Source organism: Nelumbo lutea, chromosome 3 (assembly GCF_056320005.1).
Source record: "Nelumbo lutea isolate HS-2025 chromosome 3, American lotus-T2T, whole genome shotgun sequence".
NCBI classification, from domain to species: domain Eukaryota; kingdom Viridiplantae; phylum Streptophyta; class Magnoliopsida; order Proteales; family Nelumbonaceae; genus Nelumbo; species Nelumbo lutea.
The window spans coordinates 109,633,302-109,656,987 of NC_142686.1; the positions used below are offsets into that span (position 1 = coordinate 109,633,302).

Here is a 23,686-nt window from a genome sequence, read left to right on the forward strand (position 1 = left end):
AGAATCTCAGAGGATTATGGGCCATGGCTGAAGGCTGATATCAATGATGCCAAGGATAGATTTCTAAATTGAAATCTCGCTTGATTAGAACAAGACAAGGCAAAGGAGAGAGATATTAAAACGGATAGGATATCTCGGAGGGAGTAAAAGCAAAAGAAAGTAAAGGCGTAGTGTCCTAGAAGCCTGAGAATGTCACAATTATGGACCTGATTAAGACGCTGATGAGGAGGAAGCTTTTTTAGGAGGCCAATAGTGGATTTGTAGTGGGGGGAACGTCGAAAGGATTCCAAGGTAAGATTAAAAGAAGGACATCTTGAGTTGATTCCATTTAGCACGAAGAAGGGAAAAGTGAAACCTGTCTTATAAGCCTTTCTCGAACGAGGAAGCAGGTGGGTGGACCGCTCAACCCAGAGATAGGCTCAACGGCTATTTCTGGAAATGCTTCAGATGATGAATCACCGACATCCTCTCAGACAGAAAATGAGGAATATATAAAAGAAGGTGATTTGGATCTGGGTCTTTCGATGGAACCAATCCATGAACCGTTTTTCCCTTTTGACCCATACCCGATTCTTTTAGCTGGGGAAAATAGGAGACAAAAGTTGAGGTTGGAACGAATGGTACGAAAAGGGTTAGAGACTCCCCTTTCAAAGAGAAGATTGAGAATGACAAAAGCAGAAATAGGAAAAAATGGAGGATGCTCAGCTATGATAATGAAGAAACACAGAAGGAAGTATTGAGTTATTTTAATGGTGGATTCGTGCTAGAAGACCTGGAGTGTCTGATTAAAAATAAAGACCTATCTACAAGTCAAGTATGCCAAAACCCTATTTCTTTTACTTCTCTCTTTCAATGTGTTAATATGTCAATGCATGTGATTTCTTGGTTAAATGGGTTAGAACCCAAATCTGGCATGGAAACAATTTTTAGAAATTCATATTCCACCCTGTTTTTGGAATGCCAAATATGATACCGTAACCTCAATGAATCCAGAACCTAGGCTAAGGAAATTCATATCAGAGGAAAAGTTTTGTACCTCACCTGTCTTGAAGAATGACTGGAGCTTTGAACTTTCCCATCCTTGTTCGATACCCTAAAACTTTCTTCCTCAACATCACCGAAGCCAGGCAGCGTTGAAGCTACTCTACCAACTAGCGAGGCAGCGACCACCACTGAAGCTATTTCTCATCGCCGATTTCCGATCACTCTGTCGCCGTTCCATTATCTTTCATTTCTCATAGCCAGCTCTCACATTATCTCTCATTCTCATCATCTCAGGAAAAAATCCATCATTTTGTCGCCGCTCTACCATTTTCGCCGTCTCGCCGTTGTCCACTCCACCATCGTCGTCGTTCCCCTCTCTCTCCCTCATCTTCCCATCTCTCTTCCAAGTTCCAATCCTTACAAAAGCCCTAACACAGGAAACTCGAAACCCTTTTCCTTCCCCTGTTCAACCGAACCATATCCTCCCCATTTCCACCATTGTTGCCGACTCGCCACCAGCTGCTACAATCTCCCTTTCATCTTCCCATCTCATACTCTTTGAAATAGAAAAATCCTAACCCCAGCTGCTACAATCTTCTTCTTCCAAGAAATTTTTGTTTGCTTGGGTTTTTTCTAGCAGAGGATTTCAGGTCTATATCGTACTGACTGGAACATCTTGGACCCATCATAACAATCTTCCTGATTCTAATCTGGTAAAATTAAATCAGTGCTCTCCTTTAAGTTTTCTATTCTTTCTTCAATATATTATATATGATGCATGAAAAGCTTAGACACTTAAATGGTTGCTTCATCTTAGTTGTTTTCAATAGGTGTTGTCTGATTGGTTACCCCAATTAACTATGTCAAGAAATAATCCATTTCTTCTATTTCATTTTGTAATTTGATTAGGAGGTCTGCGAACGATTTGGCCGATGGTTTAGCTAAACAAGGAGTTCAGAGACAATCCATGTTTTGGACTGTTTTGAAATTATTGGGATAGTTTTTGGGCCTGTTGTTTCTGCCCACAACATCTTGTTGTATAACTTCTTATTTTAATGAATCAACTTTGTGTTGCTGATCAAAACAAAAAAAAAAAAAAAGAAAAGAAAAGAAAAGAAAATCATTTCCACAAAGTATTCTCTGATACCTGGATACCTGCACATGCCTAGTGTACTAGTGTAAGATATGTACCTGATATGCCACTGGATACTATGTGGACAATTTTGGAGTATACTTTATAGTATTAACACTTCTGTCATATATGCATTTTAATAAATCATATTATGAAAAATCTGTATATGTTATTAGTTTAATCAAATTTGGCAATATATACATATTCACAAATGATTTATAGCTTCTATATCCATGTTCATATCTTGACATCATACAAACTATTTGGTGAGTTTTCTTATTGTAGGGATTATTTATGAATTAACAAAAAGGGAAATTTATACTTACCCATATATCTTATTGTAGAGATTATATATGAAATAGGCATATGCTCACCTGTTTGATGTGTGGTTTGAACGGGAAAGAAATCTAGTTGGCCTGATCAGGCCACCATGTGAAAGAATCATTTGCTCTACCCAAATGGTCTATCAGATGGAACATCTTCTAGATTGAGTATCAGTTCAGTTTGCAGTCCATATCAGATGGCTTCTGCTCTTTTTTGGCTTAAATTTAAGAGCCTATAAGGACTCTTTCTAAGCACATGGAAAGAGTTCGTTTTGGGCTAGAATATAGTAAGACTTGTGAAATAAAGAAATGGAACCCCTTTGGCCCCATCCATGTTGCCAAAGGGGCTCCATTTCTTTATTGTTATCATCATTAGGGACTAGAGTGTTCTATCACCTCCCCATTTGCCTATAGTTGAATTTCGATCAAATTAGTCCATTGCGCTTCATAAACTCCCCGCGCTAAGGCGACACTCTTAGCCCGAGGAGTAGGGGGCAATTGATGAAGGATGATTTGACCCGATCTATGAAGTGGCGACACGTGGACACTGACCCGACATAAGCAACAACTCATCATTGTGGCCCAGTACAGCCAAGTAACGGGCCCATAAAGCAGCTCGCCACATCATATCGCGCAAAAGGAGCTCACCACGACGCGAGCTTTGGGTTCCCCGAGCTACCCCCAAAGGGATATTCCGAGGCAACTTCAGCTCGCAAGCCAAAAAAACCAGCTCGCCCGAGCTCCCCAGCAGACAAGTCATCCCCAGGACTAATTCTACTAAGGGTACTCCTGGAGTATTCCGAGCTTGCTGCAAAGTAGCTCGCGAGTGGGCCGCACGAGCATTCCATAGGAAGCTTCTATTTGATAGACCGTATCAATCATACTGCATCATATCCCTTACCGACGGTGCAGTCCATTGCGCTTCATAAACTCCCCGCGCTAAGGCGACACTCTTAGCCCGAGGAGTAGGGGGCAATTGATGAAGGATGATTTGACCCGATCTATGAAGTGGCGACACGTGGACACTGACCCGACATAAGCAACAACTCAGCATTGTGGCCCAGTACAACCAAGTAACGGGTCCCTAAAGCAGCTCGCCACATCATATCGCGCAAAAGGAGCTCGCCACGACGCAAGCTTTGGGTTCCCCGAGCTACCCCCAAAGGGATATTCCGAGGCAACTTCAGCTCGCAAGCCAAAAAAACCAGCTCGCCTGAGCTCCCCAGCAGACAAGTCATCCCCAGGACTAATTCTACTAAGGGTACTCCTGGAGTATTCCGAGCTCGCTGCAAAGTAGCTCACGAGTGGGCCGCACGAGCATTCCACAGGAAGCTTCTATCTGACAGATCGTATCAATCATACTGCATCATATCCCTTACCGACGGTGTAGTCTCTGTCGTTTCGACAATCTGCGGCCACGTCTCTCAGTAGGCGGAGGCGTGCCTGTCACTTTGGGGACGTGTCACTCGCCCTGGTAAGGAGTACGTCCCAACGGTCACCTGTGCAGCTCTGGAAGGTAACGACTGTGGTAGGAGGCCCTGTGGTGGTTATGCCTGATCTCACAAAGAGTGCCCCTATAAAAGCCCTCAAGGCAGAGGAGAAAACTTCTTCTTGAGACCTCCAATCTTTCGAGTATAGGAAAAAAGCGCGACCTCCACTCTTAGCCTTCGTGTTTCCCTTTACTTCCCATACACAGTACTAACTTAAGCATCGGAGTATTCCCACCGGTTTAATCCCCAGGAATCTTTCCTTTCATCTTCTCAGGTGCCGTTCGTTGCCAACAAGGAGCCAGTCAGCAGTCAGCTAGGAGTGCTTGGATCGCGCTACATCAGTTTACATTCGAAATTGAGGTAAGAACCCATGTTTCTGACAATAAGGAGGGATGTGAAGAACACTCCCTTATCCTCCAGTCCAACCCCCTTTTGGACGTAGGGGCCTAAGCAAAAGGGTAGGAAACCCTATCTCTTTTCTATCAGAACCCCACCTTCGAACTTGGTTGGTCTCAAGGGTCGAAGGAGTATATCAATTCCCGCAACTGTCCAAAAACACCACTGTTCTCGCACTTGTATGAACATGATCAGAAAGAAATGAAAGAATAAAAAGAAGAGAAGCTAATGAAATAAACTGAACTAAATCAATAGCTATTAACATGTGAGGCTCGAGTCTAGATGATTGAGATGAGGTAAAGGCATTACCTCAATGTAGCCTTGGATTGATGAAATTGATACTAGTGTTAGAACCTGGAGACGTCACAAATTCGAGTTGGATGACAATGGTGTTGGAATTGAATGGTAACAGGATATCGATGTCAATGGGCGTAGAATGGAGGTACGTTCGATGGCCTAAGTTGGAGGGATAAGAAGCGTTCTCCCTTCTATCCCTCTGATCTCTCAATCTCTATATCGTCTCTACCGTTTTCTCTCATCTCCTTGGCTTGAAATCTGCCCATCTTCTCTTCGTTCTCCCTTTCTTTTCTTCAATCTCATCCCAAAATCTCCGATGACCTTCTCTCCATTCTCTTTTTCTTTGTTCATTCTCCCCAAAACTCCCAAAGTCCTCCGACCTCTATTTTCTTCTCTCCGTTAGACCCTATTCCTTCGACCTCTATTTTCTTCTCTCCCTTAGACCCTATTCCTCCGACCTCTATTTTCTTCTCTCCCTCAGACCCTCTTACTTGAATCTCCCCCTCCTGAAACTTCCATTGGGTTGCCTTTTTAGCTTTCCGAAAGAAAAACCACTAGAGAGAGACCTCTCTTCCCAACTTCTCCTTTTTGAAACCCCCACGAAAAAGAGACCTGAAATCCTCTCTTTTTCATCAACCCAACACATTGAGTCACAAATTCACAATCTAAAACATTAACTCCTATTAGAAGAAATCCCACATTTTATCTAGATTTTAAGAACCCTGATCAGTTTATCAATATCAAATAGAGGTTTATTCATCAAAAGGCGAGAAAATAAACACATAAACAGATAAATGAAGATCAAAGCATACATTAAAAACAAAATTTCAATTTCTTTTTTCGTTATCTAACAATAATATCTTCGCAATGAAAGATTGCGTTGGTTCAAGAAAGAAAACCCATAAAAAAATTTAATGGTTGGAATTTCATTCATTCGATTTAGAACGCAACAACTGAGTGGATGGGCCCAATATGGAAACACCATGGTTTGTCCAATTCGATGAAAAACCTACCATCGAACATAACCCTTCTCAATAAGTTTGAAAAACCTACTACCGAGACCAAAGTTGATACTTGGTTAAAAAATCGAAGAGAAAAAGAAGGGAGAGACCAAAGAAGAATAATCCATGAATTTGGGTGGGAACATTACACAACACAAGACTATTCACTGATCGATGTTGTAAAGGGCGCTAGGTAAGGGTTTTGGCTCCAGAATCCAGATCGATGCTGCTATTAGGTTGCAGGAATGAGACTCCATATTCAGAATAAACTACAATACCTTAAACTAATTAAATCATACCTTGATTTGTGTTGTGTTAATAGTTGCAGGTATGAGACTTGCACTCGAAAATGGTGCCTTGGTGGTTTGGTCAACTACAGTGAAAAAACAAGGAAAAAAAAGCGAGAGACCATAGTCACTGTGAACTCAGTTCCAGTGAACACGAATTGATCGTTGTTAAACTTAAAATCATAGGTCACATCTCACAAACCATAGTCACTGTGAACTTAGTTCTAGTGAACACAATCGGGCTTCGGGCTTTTTATTAGGGCCGGGCTCGGGCCCAAGTTGTAGGCCCGTTTGTTGGGCCGGGCTCGGGCCTAACAAATTTTCATTAAAGAAGAGTAAAAGCCCAGCCCGAGCCCAGCCTGGCCCGACCCATGCCTTGGTGGTCTGGTCAACTGCAGTGAAAAAACAAGGAAAAAAAAAGCGAGAGACCATAGTCACTGTGAACTCAGTTCCGATGAACACGAATTGATCGCTGTTAAACTTAAAATCGTAGGTCGCATCTCACAAACCATAGTCACTGTGAACTTAGTTCCAGTGAACACAATCGGGCTTCGGGCTTTTTATCAGGGCCGGGCTTGGGCCCAAGTTGTAGGCCCGTTTGTTGGGCCGGGCTCGGGCCTAACAAATTTTCATTAAAGAAGAGTAAAAGCCCAGCCCGAGCCCAGCCTGGTCCGACCCATGAACAGATCTACCGGCAATGATTGAGTTATAAAAAGGGGTACGCAATTTCTTCTGTCGATTTATTCCACAATACACAGAGCAGAGCACTAGTTTGTTCGATTTCAACTTTTCTGGTACACCGGAAAATTTGAAATCAATGCCCGAATGCAACGCTAGAAAAGTTGAAATCGAACAAACTAGTGCTCTGCTTTGTGTATTGTGGAATAAATCGACAGAAGAAATCGCGTACCCCTTTTTATAACTCAATCATTGCCGGTAGATCTGTTCATGGGTCGGGCCAGGCTGGGCTTTTACTCTTCTTTAATGAAAATTTGTTAGGCCCGAGCCCGAGCCCGGCCCGACAAACGGGCCTACAACTTGGGCCCGAGCTCGACCTTGATAAAAAGCCCGAAGCCCGATTGTGTTCGCCGGAACTGAGTTCATAGCGACTGTGGTCTGTGAGCTACGACCTACGATTTTAAGTTTAACAGTGATCAGTTCGCGTGAGAGAGAGAGAGAGAGAGAGAGAACTCACCGCCGCCGCCGGAGTTGTTGCACTTGTGAACGTTAGCCGCCTTGCCAGTTGTGTGGCTGCCTGAGAGTGTAAGGATGAGAACTGTGGAGGATGTGGAGAAGAATGGTTCGACTGGAAAAAAGAAAGGAAAGAGGCAAAGAGGTGAAAAAAAGAGGGGGTCTTCGACTAGGGTTTTTAGGTTTAGTTATAGGTCGGGGCAGGCTGGGCTATTTTGGAAAATCTCGAGCCCGACTCGAATTTATTGCGGGCCGGGCTTTTTGGCCCAAGGTTAAGCCCGCGGGCCCATATTCGTATTCATGTTCGTCTGGGGGCCAGGCCAGCCCGTTGGGCCACTCGACCCATGAACAGCTCTAGTTGCCGGAGAAGACGACTCTTGTTGCCAACACCGAAAGAGACAACCAGAGTATGGTTTTTTTGCTATTTTTTCTATCATTCTCTATGCTTTTTAAGTGTCTTTATGTTACATTGACTTCTGTCTTTATATTACATTGACTTCTGCTTGATTTTAATGCAAGATTTTTTCGGGTTCATCAGTCCAAGGCTACATTGAGGTAATGCCTTTACCTCATCTTAGTCATCTAGACTCGAGCCTCACATGTTAATAGCTATTGATTTAGTTCAGTTTATTTCATTAGCTTCTTTTCTTTTTATTCTTTCATTTCTTTCTGACCATGTTCATACAAGTGCGAGAACAGTGGTGTTTTTGGACAGTTGCGGGAATTGATATACTCCTTCGACCCTTGAGACCAACCAAGTCCGAAGGTGGGGTTCTGATAGAAAAGGGATAGGGTTTCCTACCCTTTTGCTCAGGCCCCTACGTCCAAAAGGGGGCTGGACTGGAGGATAAGGGAGTGTTCTTCACATTCCTCCTTATTGTCAGAAACATGGGTTCTTACCTCAATTTCGAATGTAAACAAAGAGAGAATTTCGGCATTCATACTGACTAGAGAGAGGGGTGCCTAACCCCTTCCCTCTCTCTCTCTCAACTTACCCAGAAAAGCCTTATCTCGGCCGGGCGATATAGAGTCATTATCAGTTCCAAAATGTTTTACTGAATACAATTCCAGGAGGTCCATCACTCCCAGTTATCTGTTTCTGATGGGTGGTGACTCCATATATTCGGCCATGAAGTGAACTGCCGGGTTCATTTTCCCAACGTTCACAATTGTGTTGATAAGATCCTTGATTCTCTTCAGCTTCATCCATAGAACCTTTTGAAATTCAGATTCAGAGTGGACTTTATTAGTTCATGCAGGAGCTCCCCAGGTTTCCATTTGGGGCATGCATATCAGAACTTCAGAAGCATAGGTAGACTCCCATGAAAGATTTTGTTTTGGTCTAGAGTTTCAAGGGGAAAAAGAGATGGTGCCTTTTTTTTCTTTTTGATATTTGCTTTTTTTTTTCCTGTTTTGATGCTTCAGGCTAACGATGCAGCTTGGCTATTCTTTGTTAACTTCTCAGATTAGGTGAACGATATTTGGTCCCCATTGTTAACTTCTCTATTCAATTGTCATCTTCTGTAATATGTTCATCCCATGGCTACTATTTGTTTCTGCTAGTATTAATGTATTATGTTTCAATTGAAAAATTTCGAAATCATGTTTCACCATGCTAATATTACCCTGTGACAGTTAACACTTTTCTCTCTGAACTGTGCTGCTATTGTATGTTTGAGTCATGGATTTTTTTTTTTTTTTTTTTTGAGGCAGAGTCATGAGTAGTCTCGTAGAAGTTATTTTTCAAGTCAATTGTATGTTTGTATGTGGTATATTAGTCAATTGTTTTTTTTGTTGGTTAATGAGATTTTCTTGTGGTTGCATCATGGTGAACCTTGATTATTGGCAGAGAGTGTATTCTATTCACACAAACCCAATTGCAGGAGTGTCTTGCATTATTTTTCTCATTTTGTTATTCAAACCATGACTAGGTCAAATCCAAAACCAGATTGGGCAATTTGTTTTCATAATTACCCGAATTATGAATTTACCATATTAACTCTGGGTCTTGAAAATATTGCCCCCAAATAAGTCTTACATGAGTGCATTACTCTAGGCCTGGATGTGCGGTGGACTCATCAGAAGCCAAGCCACATCTGAGTTTTATTATTTTGCCCACTGTATGTATGTAAGTATGATGCAAAGAAAGGGGGGAAGAAAGAGAAAACAAAAGGAAAAATAAAACAGCACAAATCAACTTACTAGTTTACTCCTCATGGATAAGGTATTGTTAGATACTAAAAGAAACATATAATAAGAAATTTGAAGATTTGTTTATTTTATTATTGCATGTCTATATCTGTCAGTGACAATGTTTCTATATGTCCACTAATCTTGTAATGTAACTAGAATGTGGGATCTACTTAAATTAGGTGCTGCGGCAAACTGGTTCTTATTTTTTTTGATAAATGAAGACAAATTTTATTAGAAAGTGTATAGAACAGGTACAAGTGTCCTGTGGAGAGGCATAGGCTCTGACCTCTCCAAGACATCAAAAACAAAAGCTTTCTACAAAGATGCCCAATACAATTGTTCCCTGTTTACCCCTTGCTTGGCTAAGCTATCAGCCATAGCATTTGCTGATCTCCCCACCCAACATATTCTAATACACAGACTTCTTGTTAACCACTTGAATTTCTTAATTTCATTCATAAAACAACACACCACTGACTCCGGTTTCTGTAACCACCCCAGAACCACCTTGGAATCTCCTTCTATTATTAGATGTTCCACTCCTAGCTGTACTGCAAGCTGCACCCCTTGAAGGACAGCTAATAATTCTGCCCTACTGGAGTCCTCTTTAATTAGTATTTTTGAACAACAAGTAGTTTTCGTGAATATTAGTAATCTGATGTTTATAGAGGACCACATAAGATCTATCATCTATCTAAGACCTGTTAGTTGGATATGTGCCTTAGGAAGTAGATTCAGTATTTTGTTATCTTAGTAGCTAAGTAAAGATTTCTTTTATAGGAAACAGTTACTTTCATTAGATAAAACCAAAAGAACAACTGTCACCTTCTAAAGTGAAAGATGAACCCTGAATAACAAATAACTTACAACACTGCCCAACACAAAACCTCCCGATTCACTCCTTGTTTTGCTAGGTTGTCAGCTAAAGCGTTTGCTAGCTGACAACCTAGACCAATACACTCGTGCACCCAGCTCCCTTGTGAGGCTCAATAATTCCCTTACAGGTTGTCTAAGGGAGCATGTTCCCAAACTATTTGATTGCAGCCAACCTATTACTAATTTTGAATCTCCCTCCACTTCTAACTGTTGAAAACCCAATTGCTTGGCCCATCTGAGCCCCTGTAGGAGAGCCAATACTTCAGCTCGAAGCAAGTTCCCCGAACCTATTGGACCAGAATATATAGCTAGGATTTTTCCTTCTGCATCTTTAAACACACCCCCTATTCCAGAAGGTCTAGGGTTCTCAAGAGAGCTGCCATCAAAGTTCAGTTTGACATTACACTGCAAAGGAGGGGAGCAAACTGCTTGTATGGTAGGTGATGAAGTAGAAGACCTTGCTAAAATACTCCAGCCTCTAGTCAAATCTTCTATAGAGACATCCTTGAACAAGTCAAGAGTTTTCAGCTAATGTACTGCCTTGATGGTGATCCCTTCAATAACTTCAGGACCTGATTTTTCTTTCCCTTGGAAAATCCTATAATTTCTCTCTTCCCACACTGCCCACAAGATAGCTGCCCTCGTTGTTCTCCACATCACCCTTCCTTTCTTCTTTGGTTGTTGGAAAAAGCTAGGGTCAAATAATTCCGCTACGCTTGTGGGAGGAGTCTACCTACAATCAAAGAGAGAGGAGAACCAATCCCAAATTAGAGCACTAAAAGGACAAGAAATTAATAGGTGATGCACCATTTCACCATTCCTCAAGCAAAGGCTATAGACGTGAGGTGACAAGCACCAATTTGGCCTCTTTCTTTGAAGAACTTCCAAGGTATTGATTTTTTAGAGAACCACTTCCCAACAAAAAGCCCTTAATTTTGGGGGTACCAAAGTGCTCCATACTTCTTAAAAGGAAAGGAGGAAACCGGGTTAAAGGGAAGGACCATAGCATTGAAAAATGAAGAACAAGAAAAACTACCTGTAGAAGTTTCAGTCCAAATTCTACTGTCAGGAGAAGAGTGGTCTAGAAAAACTAAGCTTAGAAGATAAAAAGTATCATTTGCCGAATCTGCTTCTGAGTCCCTCAAACCTCGCCTTAGTCCTAGATCCCAAGAATCCTCAGAAGCACGAAAAGAAGAGATAAATTGAGATTTTTTCAATGAAAGGGAATATAGGTTTGAGAATCTATCCATAAGGGGAGATTTCCTAATCCACAAGTCCTCCCAGAAAAGAATCTTATTACCCACGCAAGCATCATACCTGATGAAAGGAGAGAAGGCAAGCAAGAGACCAACAATATCTTTCCACGGGGAAAAGCGTAAAGCCCATGGGTCAAGTCCAGTGTCCCATCCATTTGCTGCCATTCCATGAATACTTCTTATCACCTTATGCCATAAACTCTCTTGCTCCTTAGGAAACCTCCATAACCATTTGCCTAACAAAACTATGTTTCTTATTCTAATATTTCCAATCCCTATGCCCCCTTTGTCTTTCTTTCTAGACACCACTTCTCATTTTACCCTATGATCCTGTTGGAATGTTAGCTTTATTTATTATGTTTGTATTCTGCTGAGTTAGGGTCCATTTGGACAAATTAAAGCAGTTTTTTCTTTTGGTTTTTATGCTGTAACTTAAGTAGGGGCATAAGGGTCCTTTCCCTTCTAATTATGGTCGCCCTATATATATTAATATAAGCTGGCGCTGCCAGCACTGTAGCAAACTCCAAATCTCTCTCTTCTCTCTTCTCTTCCTCTTCTCTTCTCCTACCTCTCTTATCCTTTGTTTGGCTGTTAATAGATCCTTTTTAGTGTCTCCAGGTTCCCACAGAAAATCTCTCATTATTTTTTCAACCTGGTTTGCAATCTTAACAGGCAGTTTGAAGGTAGACAAAAAATACATTGGCAAATTTGCTACTGTTGACTTAATTAGAGTGATTTTATCCCCTAAAGAGATGTAGTTCCTTTTCCAACCCGCTAATCTTTTTGAGAATCTTTTCGAAACTGGGTACCAAAAGCTATCTGACCTCGGGTTTCCTCCCAATGGTAAGCCTAAATACTTAAGAGGCCAATCACTTACCTCACAACCTAGAGACCTAGCCAAAGATGCCACCTCTACTTCTTGCCTATTAATTCCAGGTACACAACTTTTATTCCAATTTACTCTCAAGTTGGAGACCTTTTCAAAATTCTCTACCAAGACCTTTAAATTTTCCAACTCCTCCAGATCTCCTTCACAAAAAAGAATCAAGTCATTAGCAAATTGAAGGTGGGTTACAACTATTTTCTCCCTCCCTACTCTCCACCCTCTAAGCAAATTTCTAGCATCGGCTCTAGTAATCTGGACACTCAACACATCAACTATCAGGGTGAAAAGGAAAGGAGAAAGAGGGTCCCCTTGTCTTAAACCTCTCTTTGCCGGGAAGAAATCCTTGGCTACCCCATTAACTAGAATGGAGTAGTGGCATGAAGAGATACAACCCTTAACCCACATGCACCACCTCTCTCCAAATCCTCTAATTCTCAATTCTTCCTCGTCATTCCATTTGCTAAGGTATGAAAAAATTCGGATGAATTTGCTTTCACATTAATGATTTTTCTCATGTTTTTTTTTTAATCTCTTTATATGCTAATTGAATATCAAGTTATGTATTTATCTCTTTACATGCTATTTTGATTGTGTTGGGCTTGGATTTTTATCTCTTTATATGTTTTCTTATTAGGGGCAAATTTGGAAATCCTGGTTGATTCTGACTCCAACCTCTTGATAAACTAAACAGCATCAATCAGAATCTGATTCCAATTCCTGTCTGAACCAAACAGGTAGGGGGAATAGGCTATTCCGATTATGCTAGTATGTTGAAAACCATGGGAGAAACTTGAGCCTTTAATTTCATTGGACCCAATGGACCCAGTCAGTAGTGGATCCGGGAGCTTTGATCAATGCAGTCTAGGGTTGGCAGTCTTGACCCCAACCCATTTGACCCACCCATTTTAATAGTCTTGAAAAACCATCTGTACCCATCCAATTGAATAGAGGGCAAAAATGGGTCAAGTGACCGATTTAGGGTCAGGGGAAAAGGGTCCAGGTGGGTTGGGTTGAGGGTAGCTGTATTGGTATGTGAGAGAGGTAGGTTGAGTTAAGGTTCAAACTGCTTGAAGTTTTCTTTGCCTTAGGTCCTTCATACTCTGAGATTTTCTTCTTGATCTTCACATCTTTCATTGGAGCAACCTTCAATGCTAAAATTTTCACATTCGCCATTGTCACTGAGTCAAGCTTCAGGTAGTTTTTGCCACTTTTTGTAGCCACAATCTGGAAGGGTAGGGAGACAATGACTGAGGTTTGAAGTCTCTTATTCACCGACAACAACTGATGCTCAAAGCCTCTTCTTTACTGACAAATGGTGCTATTTTCTTCTTTCCGTTGGCTTCAAGCACTGTGCGGGATATTTGCTCAATCTGTTGAGCATACACATCATGTAGGCTTCCTTCTGTGCAAGAGTTTAATCTATATCTTGTTTCGTCCGCTCCTTTCACTATGTCTTGCTTTGACATTTTGTTTTGAGCCAATGGAGAATTTGATTCTGTTGTTTCAATCTTCACATGAATCTGACAAATTCAATAATCAGCGATATTTGTTCCGACTTGTTGGATGCCCTTTGCTATTCCCATTTCACTTTATTCATTCAATTCTGCTGTTCTGGATGGATTTACATGTATATGGAAGTCCTCAAAGTTTTGACTAAATAGAAACTTAGCAATTACTATGACTGTAGCTGACTCCTAATTAGGATCCTAGAAATTCCTAAGAGTAGAAACTCAGAAAATAGAAACACAGCAAAGTAGTAGCCGACTTAAACCGATAGTTTCCTAATTGCAGATCTTCTGAAAAATAGGAATCTGAAAGGAAAACAACAACTGGTTTAAAAACTAGAAATTATAAATTTTAGAAAGCTGTCAGTTTCTAAATCTGGCTGCAGCCAATTGTTCATCCTTCTCTTATATGTTTTAGTAACATTGAGATGCTCAAATCTCTCTAAAAATTGATCTTCTATATCCTCTATTGCTGTAGATGTACATCGGGGCTATTACTGGTCCCAATAGATACAAGATTGTAGCTCCTCTATAATCTGTTCATCCCTTTGTTTTTCTCTGAATTAGGCGTTTGGTCCTGTATAATTAGCTAGGTTTTTCCTTCTATCTTGGTTGGGTTTTTTCTATATTTTGTTATTGTTTCTTTATTTCCTTTTAATAGCTTTGTTTTGATGGTTTAGATAAAGTCTGTTCAGAGAGAGAGAGAGAGAAGAAGAAGAAGAAGAAGAAGAAGAAGAAGAAGAAGAAGAAGAAGAAGAAGAAGAGAGAATTCTGCCAAACTAGAGAAACTAATCCTCTCCCAGTCGACCATAACAATTTATCATATCAATTAAGGATATAAAATCTAATATGCCCCTACTTAAGTATGGGACAAGTAACTTAAAACAAAACAGACTTGACAAGTCACTAGTTAAAGTATAATGAAAAGACTAGGTTACCCTACTCAACCGATTTTAACATTCCCTCTCAAGCTGGAGAATATATGTCGTATAATCCCAACTTGTTACATATATAGTTCATTCTCCCTGAACTCAAACCTTTTGTGAACAAGTTTGCCGATTGATCACTCGAACTCACGTGCTTTGTGCTTTTCTCTTCAATAAGGACTTTCTCCTTTACAAAATGGCAATCAACCTCTATGTGTTTTGTCCTCTCATGAAAAGTTGGATTAGATGAGATGTGGATTGCAGCTTGGTCGTCATAGTACAATCTCATAGGTTTGCTCATTGAGAATCCAACTTCCTCCAGTAGATTTTTCAACCATATTAATGCACATGTGGTGTGTGCCATGGCCCTGTATTCAGCTTCAGCACTACTCCTCGCCACAATAGTTTGCTTTTTACTCTTCCACGTCATCACATTTCCTCTAAGAAATGTGTAGTAATCTGTAGTGGATCTTTTTCAAACACCGAGCCTGCCCAATCTACATCTATATACCCAACTATCTCAAGACTTCTTCCTGGCTTGTACAACAACTCGCAATCTGGAGCTCCCTTCAAGTACGACACAATTCTAAGAACTACATCCTAGTGAGGTACTCGGGGGTTTTGCATAAATTGGCTCACCACACTAATGGCAAAGGAGGTATCTAGTTTGGTAATGGTTAGGTAGTTTAGCTTCCCCACTAACCATCTATATCTTCCATGATCATTGAACATTTCACCTACATCACTACTTAACTTAGCATTTTGTTCCATGGGTGTTTTAGCTGGTTTAACACTTAATAGTCTTGTTTCTTCCAATAGATAAAGAACACATTTTCTTTGGCACAAATTTATACCTTGTTTCGACTTAGCAACTTCTATACCCAAGAAATACTTTAACTTCCCAAGATCTTTTGTTTGGAAATGGTCTTGTAGAAAGGTCTTTAGCCTGCTAATCCCTAGTCTACCACTACCAATTATGACTTTATCATCCACATAAACCACTAATAAAATCTTTTCGGCTTCAGAATCATAGTTGAACATTGAGCGGTTGACTTGACGTTGTTTCATTCTGAAATCTTTCACCACTTCATTGAACTTCCCAAACCAAACACGGGGAGACAGTTTCAACCCATAAATTGCCTTCTTGTCGTACACACTTTACCATCCTCCCTCGAGCAACAAACCTTGGTGGTTGCTCCATGTAGACTTCCTCCAAAAGATCACCATGGAGGATGGCATTTTTAATGTCAAGCTGAAACAAAGGCCAATCATAATAACGACTAAGAAAATCAAGACACGAACTAAACCAATCTTAACCACAAGGGAGAAGGTTTCCATGTAATTCATCCCATATAACTGAGAGTAACCCTTAGCAACTAGTCAAGCTTTCAATCATTCCACACAACCATCTGGTAAAATATTTAACAGTATACATTTACAACCTACAACATGCTTACATGGAGGAAGAGTGGTGAGCTCCCACGTATGATTGTGTTGAAGAGCAGAGAGTTCATTTTCCATTGCTTGATGCCACCTCGTTGAAGAGCCTCTTGGACATGCTTGGGTATAGATATAGAAGACAATAAAGAAACAAACTAGCGATGTGAAGTGAAAAAGTGAGAGAAAGAAACATAATTGGATATGTTATGTAAGGTACAACTATGTTTACCTTTTCGTAACACAATGCAAAGATCGAGGTTAGAAGAGGTAGGCAACTCTGGGATAGGAGCAACTAGGGGTGGCCATGAGCCGAGCCTTTCACGAGCTATTTGAGCTCTGCTCAGCTCAGTTTAAACCGAGCTTCAAGCCGAGTTCAAGCTCGATATAGTCTCATTTGCTAATCGAGACGAGTTCGAGCCCAGTGAAGCTCGGCTCGTGAGGCTCGCGCGCCTAGTATTAAATAAATAATTTTTATTATATATATACATACATACATATAAATATATATAATAATATTTTTATTTTTTATGTATAATAGTAAATAATTTTTATCGTTCTTATTTTCTTGTATGTAAAATAAAAAGTTTTTTATAATTTTTTTTGTATATATAATATTAAATAATTTTTATAATTCTTAATGTTTTGTCAAAAAAAAAATAATTTCATACATTAATTTTTATTTTTCAAAAAAAAACTTGGCTTATAGTCGAGCTTGAGAGCTATGAACAAAGCAAAGCTCGAGCTCAAGCATGATACTATTCTTGTGAGCCAAGCTTGAATAGCCAAGTATTCGGCTCGGCATGGATCAAATCCACCCCTAGGAGCAACTACATGATTTGCAGACGAGGTAGAAGTCGAAGGAGGTGCTGGTGTTTGTCGATGAGTATACACATGCCGGATTGGCAGTCGTTCAGTATGAATTTACACTGGAGGAGGTAAAGGCCCAGTCATAACAAGAACAATTGGAATGGGATCACCAACTAGAAGAGGAAGAGGGGTCAATGGAGAAGATGATGGTACATTAGGACCCGAGAAGAATGGCACAAACTCAAAAAAATGTGGCATTAGGGCAAACAAATGACTTCCAAGTGTTAGGATTGTAACACATACCCTTTTTGGGTCCGAGAATAGCCAAGAAAGATACACTTAATAGAATGTGCGTCCAACTTGTCTAAACTAGGGCCTAGATAATGAGCAAGGCACACACCCAAAGACCCGGGGAGTTAATGGAAATGGAGACAGGGTGGGGAACAAAATAGAAAAGGGAGACTGACCATGAAGGATGAATGAGGGGATCCGATTAATGAGAAAACAAGCCGTAAGCACTACATCACTCCAAAAACGTTGAGGAACATTCATATGATGGAGAAACCAAGCTGTTTCAAGAAGATGATGGTTCTTTGTTCAACCACCCCATTTTGTTGAGGGGTGAATGCACACAAAGTTTGATGAATGATGCCATGTTGTTCCAAATATTGTTGAAAGGAAGTAAGAAAGTATTCTTGGCCATTATTTGAATGAAGAATTTTTATTGGAACACCAAATTGCATGCGTATTTCAGCATGGAATTTTTGGAAAACAGAAAATAATTCACTCATTTCTTTCATTAAATAAATCCATGTCATCCTTGAACAATCATTAACAAAAATGACAAAATACTTGTAACCATTATAGGACTCAATTCTAATCGGACCCTAAACATTTGAATGAACTAAAGCAAATAAGGACACAACATACAATTATCAACCCTAGGACTAAAGGAAACCCAATGGTGTTTCCCATACTGACACGATTCACGCTGCAAAGAAAGCAAATGACTCAAAGAAGGAAGTAGTAGCTTGAGAACCTTGAGAGATGGATGACCCAGCCTACGGTGCCATTGGAGAGGAATCAAGGAAGTTTGAAGTGCAATGGAAGATCCACCATTGTCAAGATAATACAATCCATTAGTTTCATGCTCTCCACTAATCTTCTTCCCTGTCTTGAGATCTTGAAAAACACAAGACGAAGGGTAAAAAGTGATAGAACAATTAAGAGACTTAGTTAATTTACTAACAAACATAAGGTTGAATGGAAAGTTGGGCACATATAGAATAAATGATAAAGAAAGAGATGCGGTTTGTGATGTGGAAGCTTTAAAAAGGGAAGAAAACACACATGGAGTCCCGATCATGTTATTAAAGGCTCCATAATCAATAAACCAGCGAGAAGGTTTAGATGCCAGACAAGCCATACCTGAATGTGCAAGGGTAGCAGTGTTCTGTTGTGATGTGGCTTGAAGGAGCCTCTCATACTCATCTCGTGGGACACTCATCATCTCCTTCCCGAAAGCAAATGTAGTTGTTGAGGGTGTTTGATCTGTCTATTGATTATCACTCACTTCACCACCACTAGCAGTAACATGATTAGCCCATGTGGAAGGTGGACCATGTAAATCATAACAGAAATTAATTGTATATCCTTCCTTGCCACAATGTATACACTTTCTAGTAGTGTTCCCTCTTCCTCTACCATGGCCTCCCCCTGAATCACGACCTCCACCACTTCATGAGGGAGTAAGGTTGCAAAAGAGGTCGTTGGTTGTGACAAGTGAAAGATATCTCTTTGGGTTGGGATGGCATTGCTGCCACCGGTGGTACTGTTGTGAGGGATGACCAGAGAGCTAGTGGTGACTGTCACCATCATCGCAGTTGGATGGAGGGTGGTAGTATATCTGAGCCGTCTGTGGGTAGTGAAAGTGCAACTACAGAAGTTGCCCCTGGCGAGTGGATTAGGTAGCATGAGTTGCGACCAACCACAGACCGAGCTGATGAAGCAAGCAACCATCAGAAGGGCTTAAATGTAGTCAATGTCCCTATTTGCCATGGTTGCTTTGCTCCATTAGACAGATTGTCTTAAATTCTTTATCTTCCCGCTGGCCATGGTGGTGGCTAGCGGCGAGCCCTTTGGATTCTGTTTCATTTTCTTGAGAAAGAAGATGATGAACAATATATTTTATTTCTAAGGGTAATTTTGATATTTTCAAAAATCTTAAATCGCACATGAGGTCACCTGGTATATATAAGTATTAGATTGTGACAAAATGAAAGTGTGGATAGTAGATTGTTGCATTTTAAAGTTTGGATACTAAATTGTCAATCGGCTAAATAACTATTGAGAATTTTTACTAAATATAAGTCCGCATCATTTATGGGGCCCATGAATTTATTACTGTCGTGGAACTTCATAATTGGTCAAAGAGGAGAGAGACCCGATTCAGCAGTCTAATGCTCATTGCTCAAAGAGAAGAGACCAATCTCAATCTGGAGTTCTAGACCCGTCTGTCACTGGAACTCGATTCGGGCATTCAACATAAAACATAGCTGCATCTGGTTACAGATAAATCTGCTTGTGGACTGGTTACGCTACGGTTGTTCCCTTTTTTATGCTGCCGGCGGGCGCCAAATACAATGATACAATGGATTGTGGCCTTTTGTTGTCGCTGTTCTTCGTCCTTCTAATCTCCTCTTCAATTGGTAAGGAAGCCCCCCCTCTCTCTCTCTCTCTCTCTCTCTCTCTCTCTCTTAGGGCTTCCAAGTTCCAGTGCGATCCATCTTGGGCAAAATAAAATTTTGTAGTCTGGGAACCATATCATTTGATGGATTTTTTTTTTATTTGTTTGTTATTCCTGTAAACCCTAATTCCTTTTTCTCCCATTCGCTGACGAATTTCTTATGAAGTAAGAAGCTTCCATACTTCACCCTTTTGAATTAGACTGTTTTTTTTCAAATATACAGATGAGATCCTCTACGAATCTAATTTTGTTAGGTTGCTTAATCACTGATGACAGGAGAATTTTAACCTTCTCAGACTTTGTTTAATGAGTCCCTTCTGCTGATTTTTATTCGTAGTTTTTTTTAGTAGTAGAAGTAAAAGTAATGCTTCAAGTTTTACATTAGTTAGGGCAAATGGCTCAAATGGTCAGGTCGCATTGCAAATTTGCAATCCTAACCTCGCTTTATCTCGTGGGCATCTCCCCCTCCCCCGCGACAAATAGTAGTGAATAATCCTTTACGATGGCTTGCAAGATGACTGTATGGATGATTTTGGAATAAGTTGCCAGTGTCTAATTTTGATTGAAAAGTTGATATCTTCAGTGAATTACACTTAATTTAGCAAATTCACTCTGAAGGTTTTTGAGTTTTTCAAATGTAAGAGATATATAAGAATGGCGACCAAATCTCCTACGGTGGTTTGTAAAACTATCAGAAATTTCTTTCATTACACGTGCTGAATTACGCTGATGCAGATGCATGGTAATTGGTATGTACACTGCTACACTTTTTGTGGTCAGGAATCAACATAAAACAATTAAATCAATATATCCATGCAACGCTGTAGAAGATTGTTTACTTGCAAGAAAACACTGGAAAAGTACTAAAGTACTAACTGAAAAAACAAATATTCCAGTTCAGATAGAAAATATTGCATGGTACTCATTTTTGATATGATTAAGTCTGTCACGTAACTTTTTGGGTTTTATCCTGGTGTCAGTTTGTATTATCCATGACCACATGGAAACACAATGGATTGAAGGTACCTTGGCTTCTTGGCTCTTGGACCGAGGTTATATCTATAACTCTGTTCTGGTTTTGACTTGTAACTAGTGGGGTCAGCATTTGCTGTTTTTATCATTTGTACATCACTGTTGCCGATGCAATAAAAAAGTTTTTATTAGTGTTGTTTATATAAAAGAGAAAATCTTTACTGGTCTAATTGAATCTCTTTTATAGTTATTGCAGAAAATTGAGGTCTCTTCATTACATTTGAGATAGAGAGAAAACTTTCTGTTTTCAAGGTTAGGCACAAGACAGTAGGGAAGGAAATGGCAGAGCGACAGCCACTTGATCAAGTAGATCAGCAGATGCAATCATCAACACCAAGGGAGGACATGATCGCCTGTGTCATGGCATTAGAAGCTGCACTACTTCCATGCCTCCCAGCAAGAGAGCTCCAAGCTATAGATCGTTCCCCCCATCCCTCTCATCAGAGTAATATATGGGCACCCTTTTTTTGTTTGATTTTTCTGAGATGTTTGAACCTGGTATTACAAATAATCTTTTTTGACTTTAATCTTGTTCACCAAAACACCAAGTGTAACTGTGGAGTGAGTTATTGCAACTTATTGTTCTTGTATGACTTAACTTGATGGGTTATTGGAGGCTTATTATCAATTGGTGGATTTAACCATCATAAAAGTATATTTGATGTTGATAAAATGGAAGTTTGAGTAATAATACTGGTATAAACTTCAAGAGAAGCAAGATTTTGAAGTTGGATCTCATGTTTTTGTTTGGTTTTGGCCTTTTTTTTTTTGGTGCTTTTTAGTAAATGAGCTTTACCGTACATAGAGTTGGGGATGGGGAGTTATGCATATGTGGTTTACTCTTCGTATGTGAATGTCTTTTTGAAGCGCATAACCTCAACTTATGTGTCTGTACAAGTATATAATGAACTTATCTTGTGGTTGCTTACAGTTGATGTAGAGAGGCATGCTAGAGATTTCATGGAGGCAGCCAAAAAGCTTCAGCTTTATTTTATTGGTTTGCAAAATGAAGATCAACCTACTAAGGAAGAGACACTTCGAAAGGTAATCAAAATTTTAATACCTCTTTCCCCTGAAAACAGGATCATATTGAGAGGCTATGCAGCTACACTGGATGGCTGTATGATTTCAATGATTCATGGGTGTAACCAGAAAAGTTTCTCTTTCTCTCTCTCTAGAATAAAAGAATAAAGTTTGGATAGGTAATGTAGCCTGACAATAACTTCAATTATAGGCTGATTTGGACTGTGGGAGCAAATGCATGGCCAATCCAAAGGGTCTTCTATCTGATAGACATTTTCTATCTGCCCACAGGATTCCTGCATGTGGCAGAAATATGTGGTATTGTCTGGGGAGCTCTAGCACATTAGAAATATTTTTGAAACCTATTATCTTGTGGTCGTGATGCATACTTCATGACTTCTTGATTTCTTGATTAAAAGCCAATTGGATGCTTGTTGGATTTCTTCTAGTCTTAGCAAAACACACTCAAGTTTCTTATATAAACCTCAAACAGTTAAACCAGACAATTGAAATATCCTAAATTGCGTATCACAGGAATTCAAATTGTCTGCATCCACAGAAGAGGACTGGACCTACTGAGGAATGCTAAGAATAAGACTTTTCTTTTACTATGCAATCTTACACAACAGCTAGAACATTGTCTTATTTCAGGTTGGCCATTCATTTGTCAGGCCAGGTGCCAATTGCCATCCCATAACGCAATGTTCCACACGTGTGGCATGAGATGCATTTGTAAGGGGTGCAAGAATTAAAAAATTGTCTTTGGTATTATTCTTCTCAAATTACCAAAAAGGGGAATGTTAAAAACCCCATGAAGGAAGAGAGAGAATAAAGAGAGATTTGATTTTTTTCATTAGCAAGTATTTTACAAGGTGTAATCTATTTGAATATCAAATCTTAGTTTTCAATGTGTGCATGGGTGCATGTATTCCAAAATGTAGAGAAACATCTATTAGGATTCTTAATCTTCTTGGTTCTTTCTTTCTGTTTTGCCAGGAGATTGCAGCGATGGAGGAAGAGCTGAGACTGAAGACTGAATTGATCAAAAAGCAAGAAAGGTTAATTGAAGGTTGGAGGAAAGAGTTGAAAGAGCAGCTAGACAAACATGTAACAGAACTTGAGAGGGTGTAATTGTCGGCTCTTTAGCTTTATTAATATTGTTGGTTAATTTCCTTTTCCTCCATTTGAGGTAAAAGAAGAGGGCAAAAAGGATTTCTACTGTTAGAGGTGAGAACTGTACTAGCAGTGAAATTAATATTCCTTTCCCACTAGGAAGAAAAGAAAATCAAATGTGAGAGTGGATTGAAATATTGACGTTCTTAAATTCAGGTTTTGCGTAGTGGAGTTTCATTCGGAGTGGGGTTTTACATTGATCTTGATTTACACTCCATTCAAATGTGAACAAAACCGAACTGATGTATATTTTTATATTGATGATGTTTTACACTAGCACAGGTGAAAGCCGTGGGACTTACTGTGTAGGTATGCCATGCAATCTAACGTGAGACTTACTAGTAGGGATGCCATGCAATCTAAAGGAAACATTTGGAATTCACCAAATCTATTGTGTCATAAGAAGGTAAGGAGAATTATCATTGGACCACACGGGTATAAACCAAGGGCCTGTTTGTTTGCTCTGAAGCCTGACATCTGAAAGAATAATTACATTAAGAGGAATATTGGTATTGGTGAACTTTTCATTCATTTGAACTCTGAATGTAAAAAATGTTGTTTTGAATTCTGAATTTTAAAAATTATCACATATCTGTTTTGACCTCATATATGAGTTTTTGTGTGTCTTTCTAGGGGTACCATTGGAAAACAAAAAGTTGTATGATTGTACTTTAAGAGATAAGAGGGTAGTTGGGATTTAAGTCGACCTTATATCGTGTTAG

At 39.8% G+C, this 23,686-nt stretch overlaps 1 protein-coding gene across 10 annotated transcripts; it reads left to right on the top strand.

Moving 5' to 3' along the window:
• Window positions 1-463: 463 nt before the first annotated feature.
• LOC148867558 (mediator of RNA polymerase II transcription subunit-like protein) lies at window positions 464-23,252 on the top strand. Of its 10 annotated transcripts, none has more exons than XM_088977365.1 (5): window positions 605-814; window positions 20,717-20,788; window positions 20,956-21,213; window positions 21,700-21,812; window positions 22,788-23,252. In XM_088977365.1, exons 3-5 carry the CDS (start codon window positions 21,048-21,050, stop codon window positions 22,920-22,922), a joined length of 414 nt encoding a protein of 137 aa, XP_088833491.1. In that variant the 5' UTR covers window positions 605-814; window positions 20,717-20,788; window positions 20,956-21,047; the 3' UTR covers window positions 22,923-23,252. The 10 variants fall into 10 exon arrangements, with proteins under 10 accessions (XP_088833489.1, XP_088833493.1, XP_088833491.1 ...); XM_088977368.1 differs by having other exon boundaries at window positions 20,965-21,213; XM_088977366.1 differs by having other exon boundaries at window positions 662-1,697.
• The last annotated feature ends 434 nt before the right edge of the window (window positions 23,253-23,686 follow it).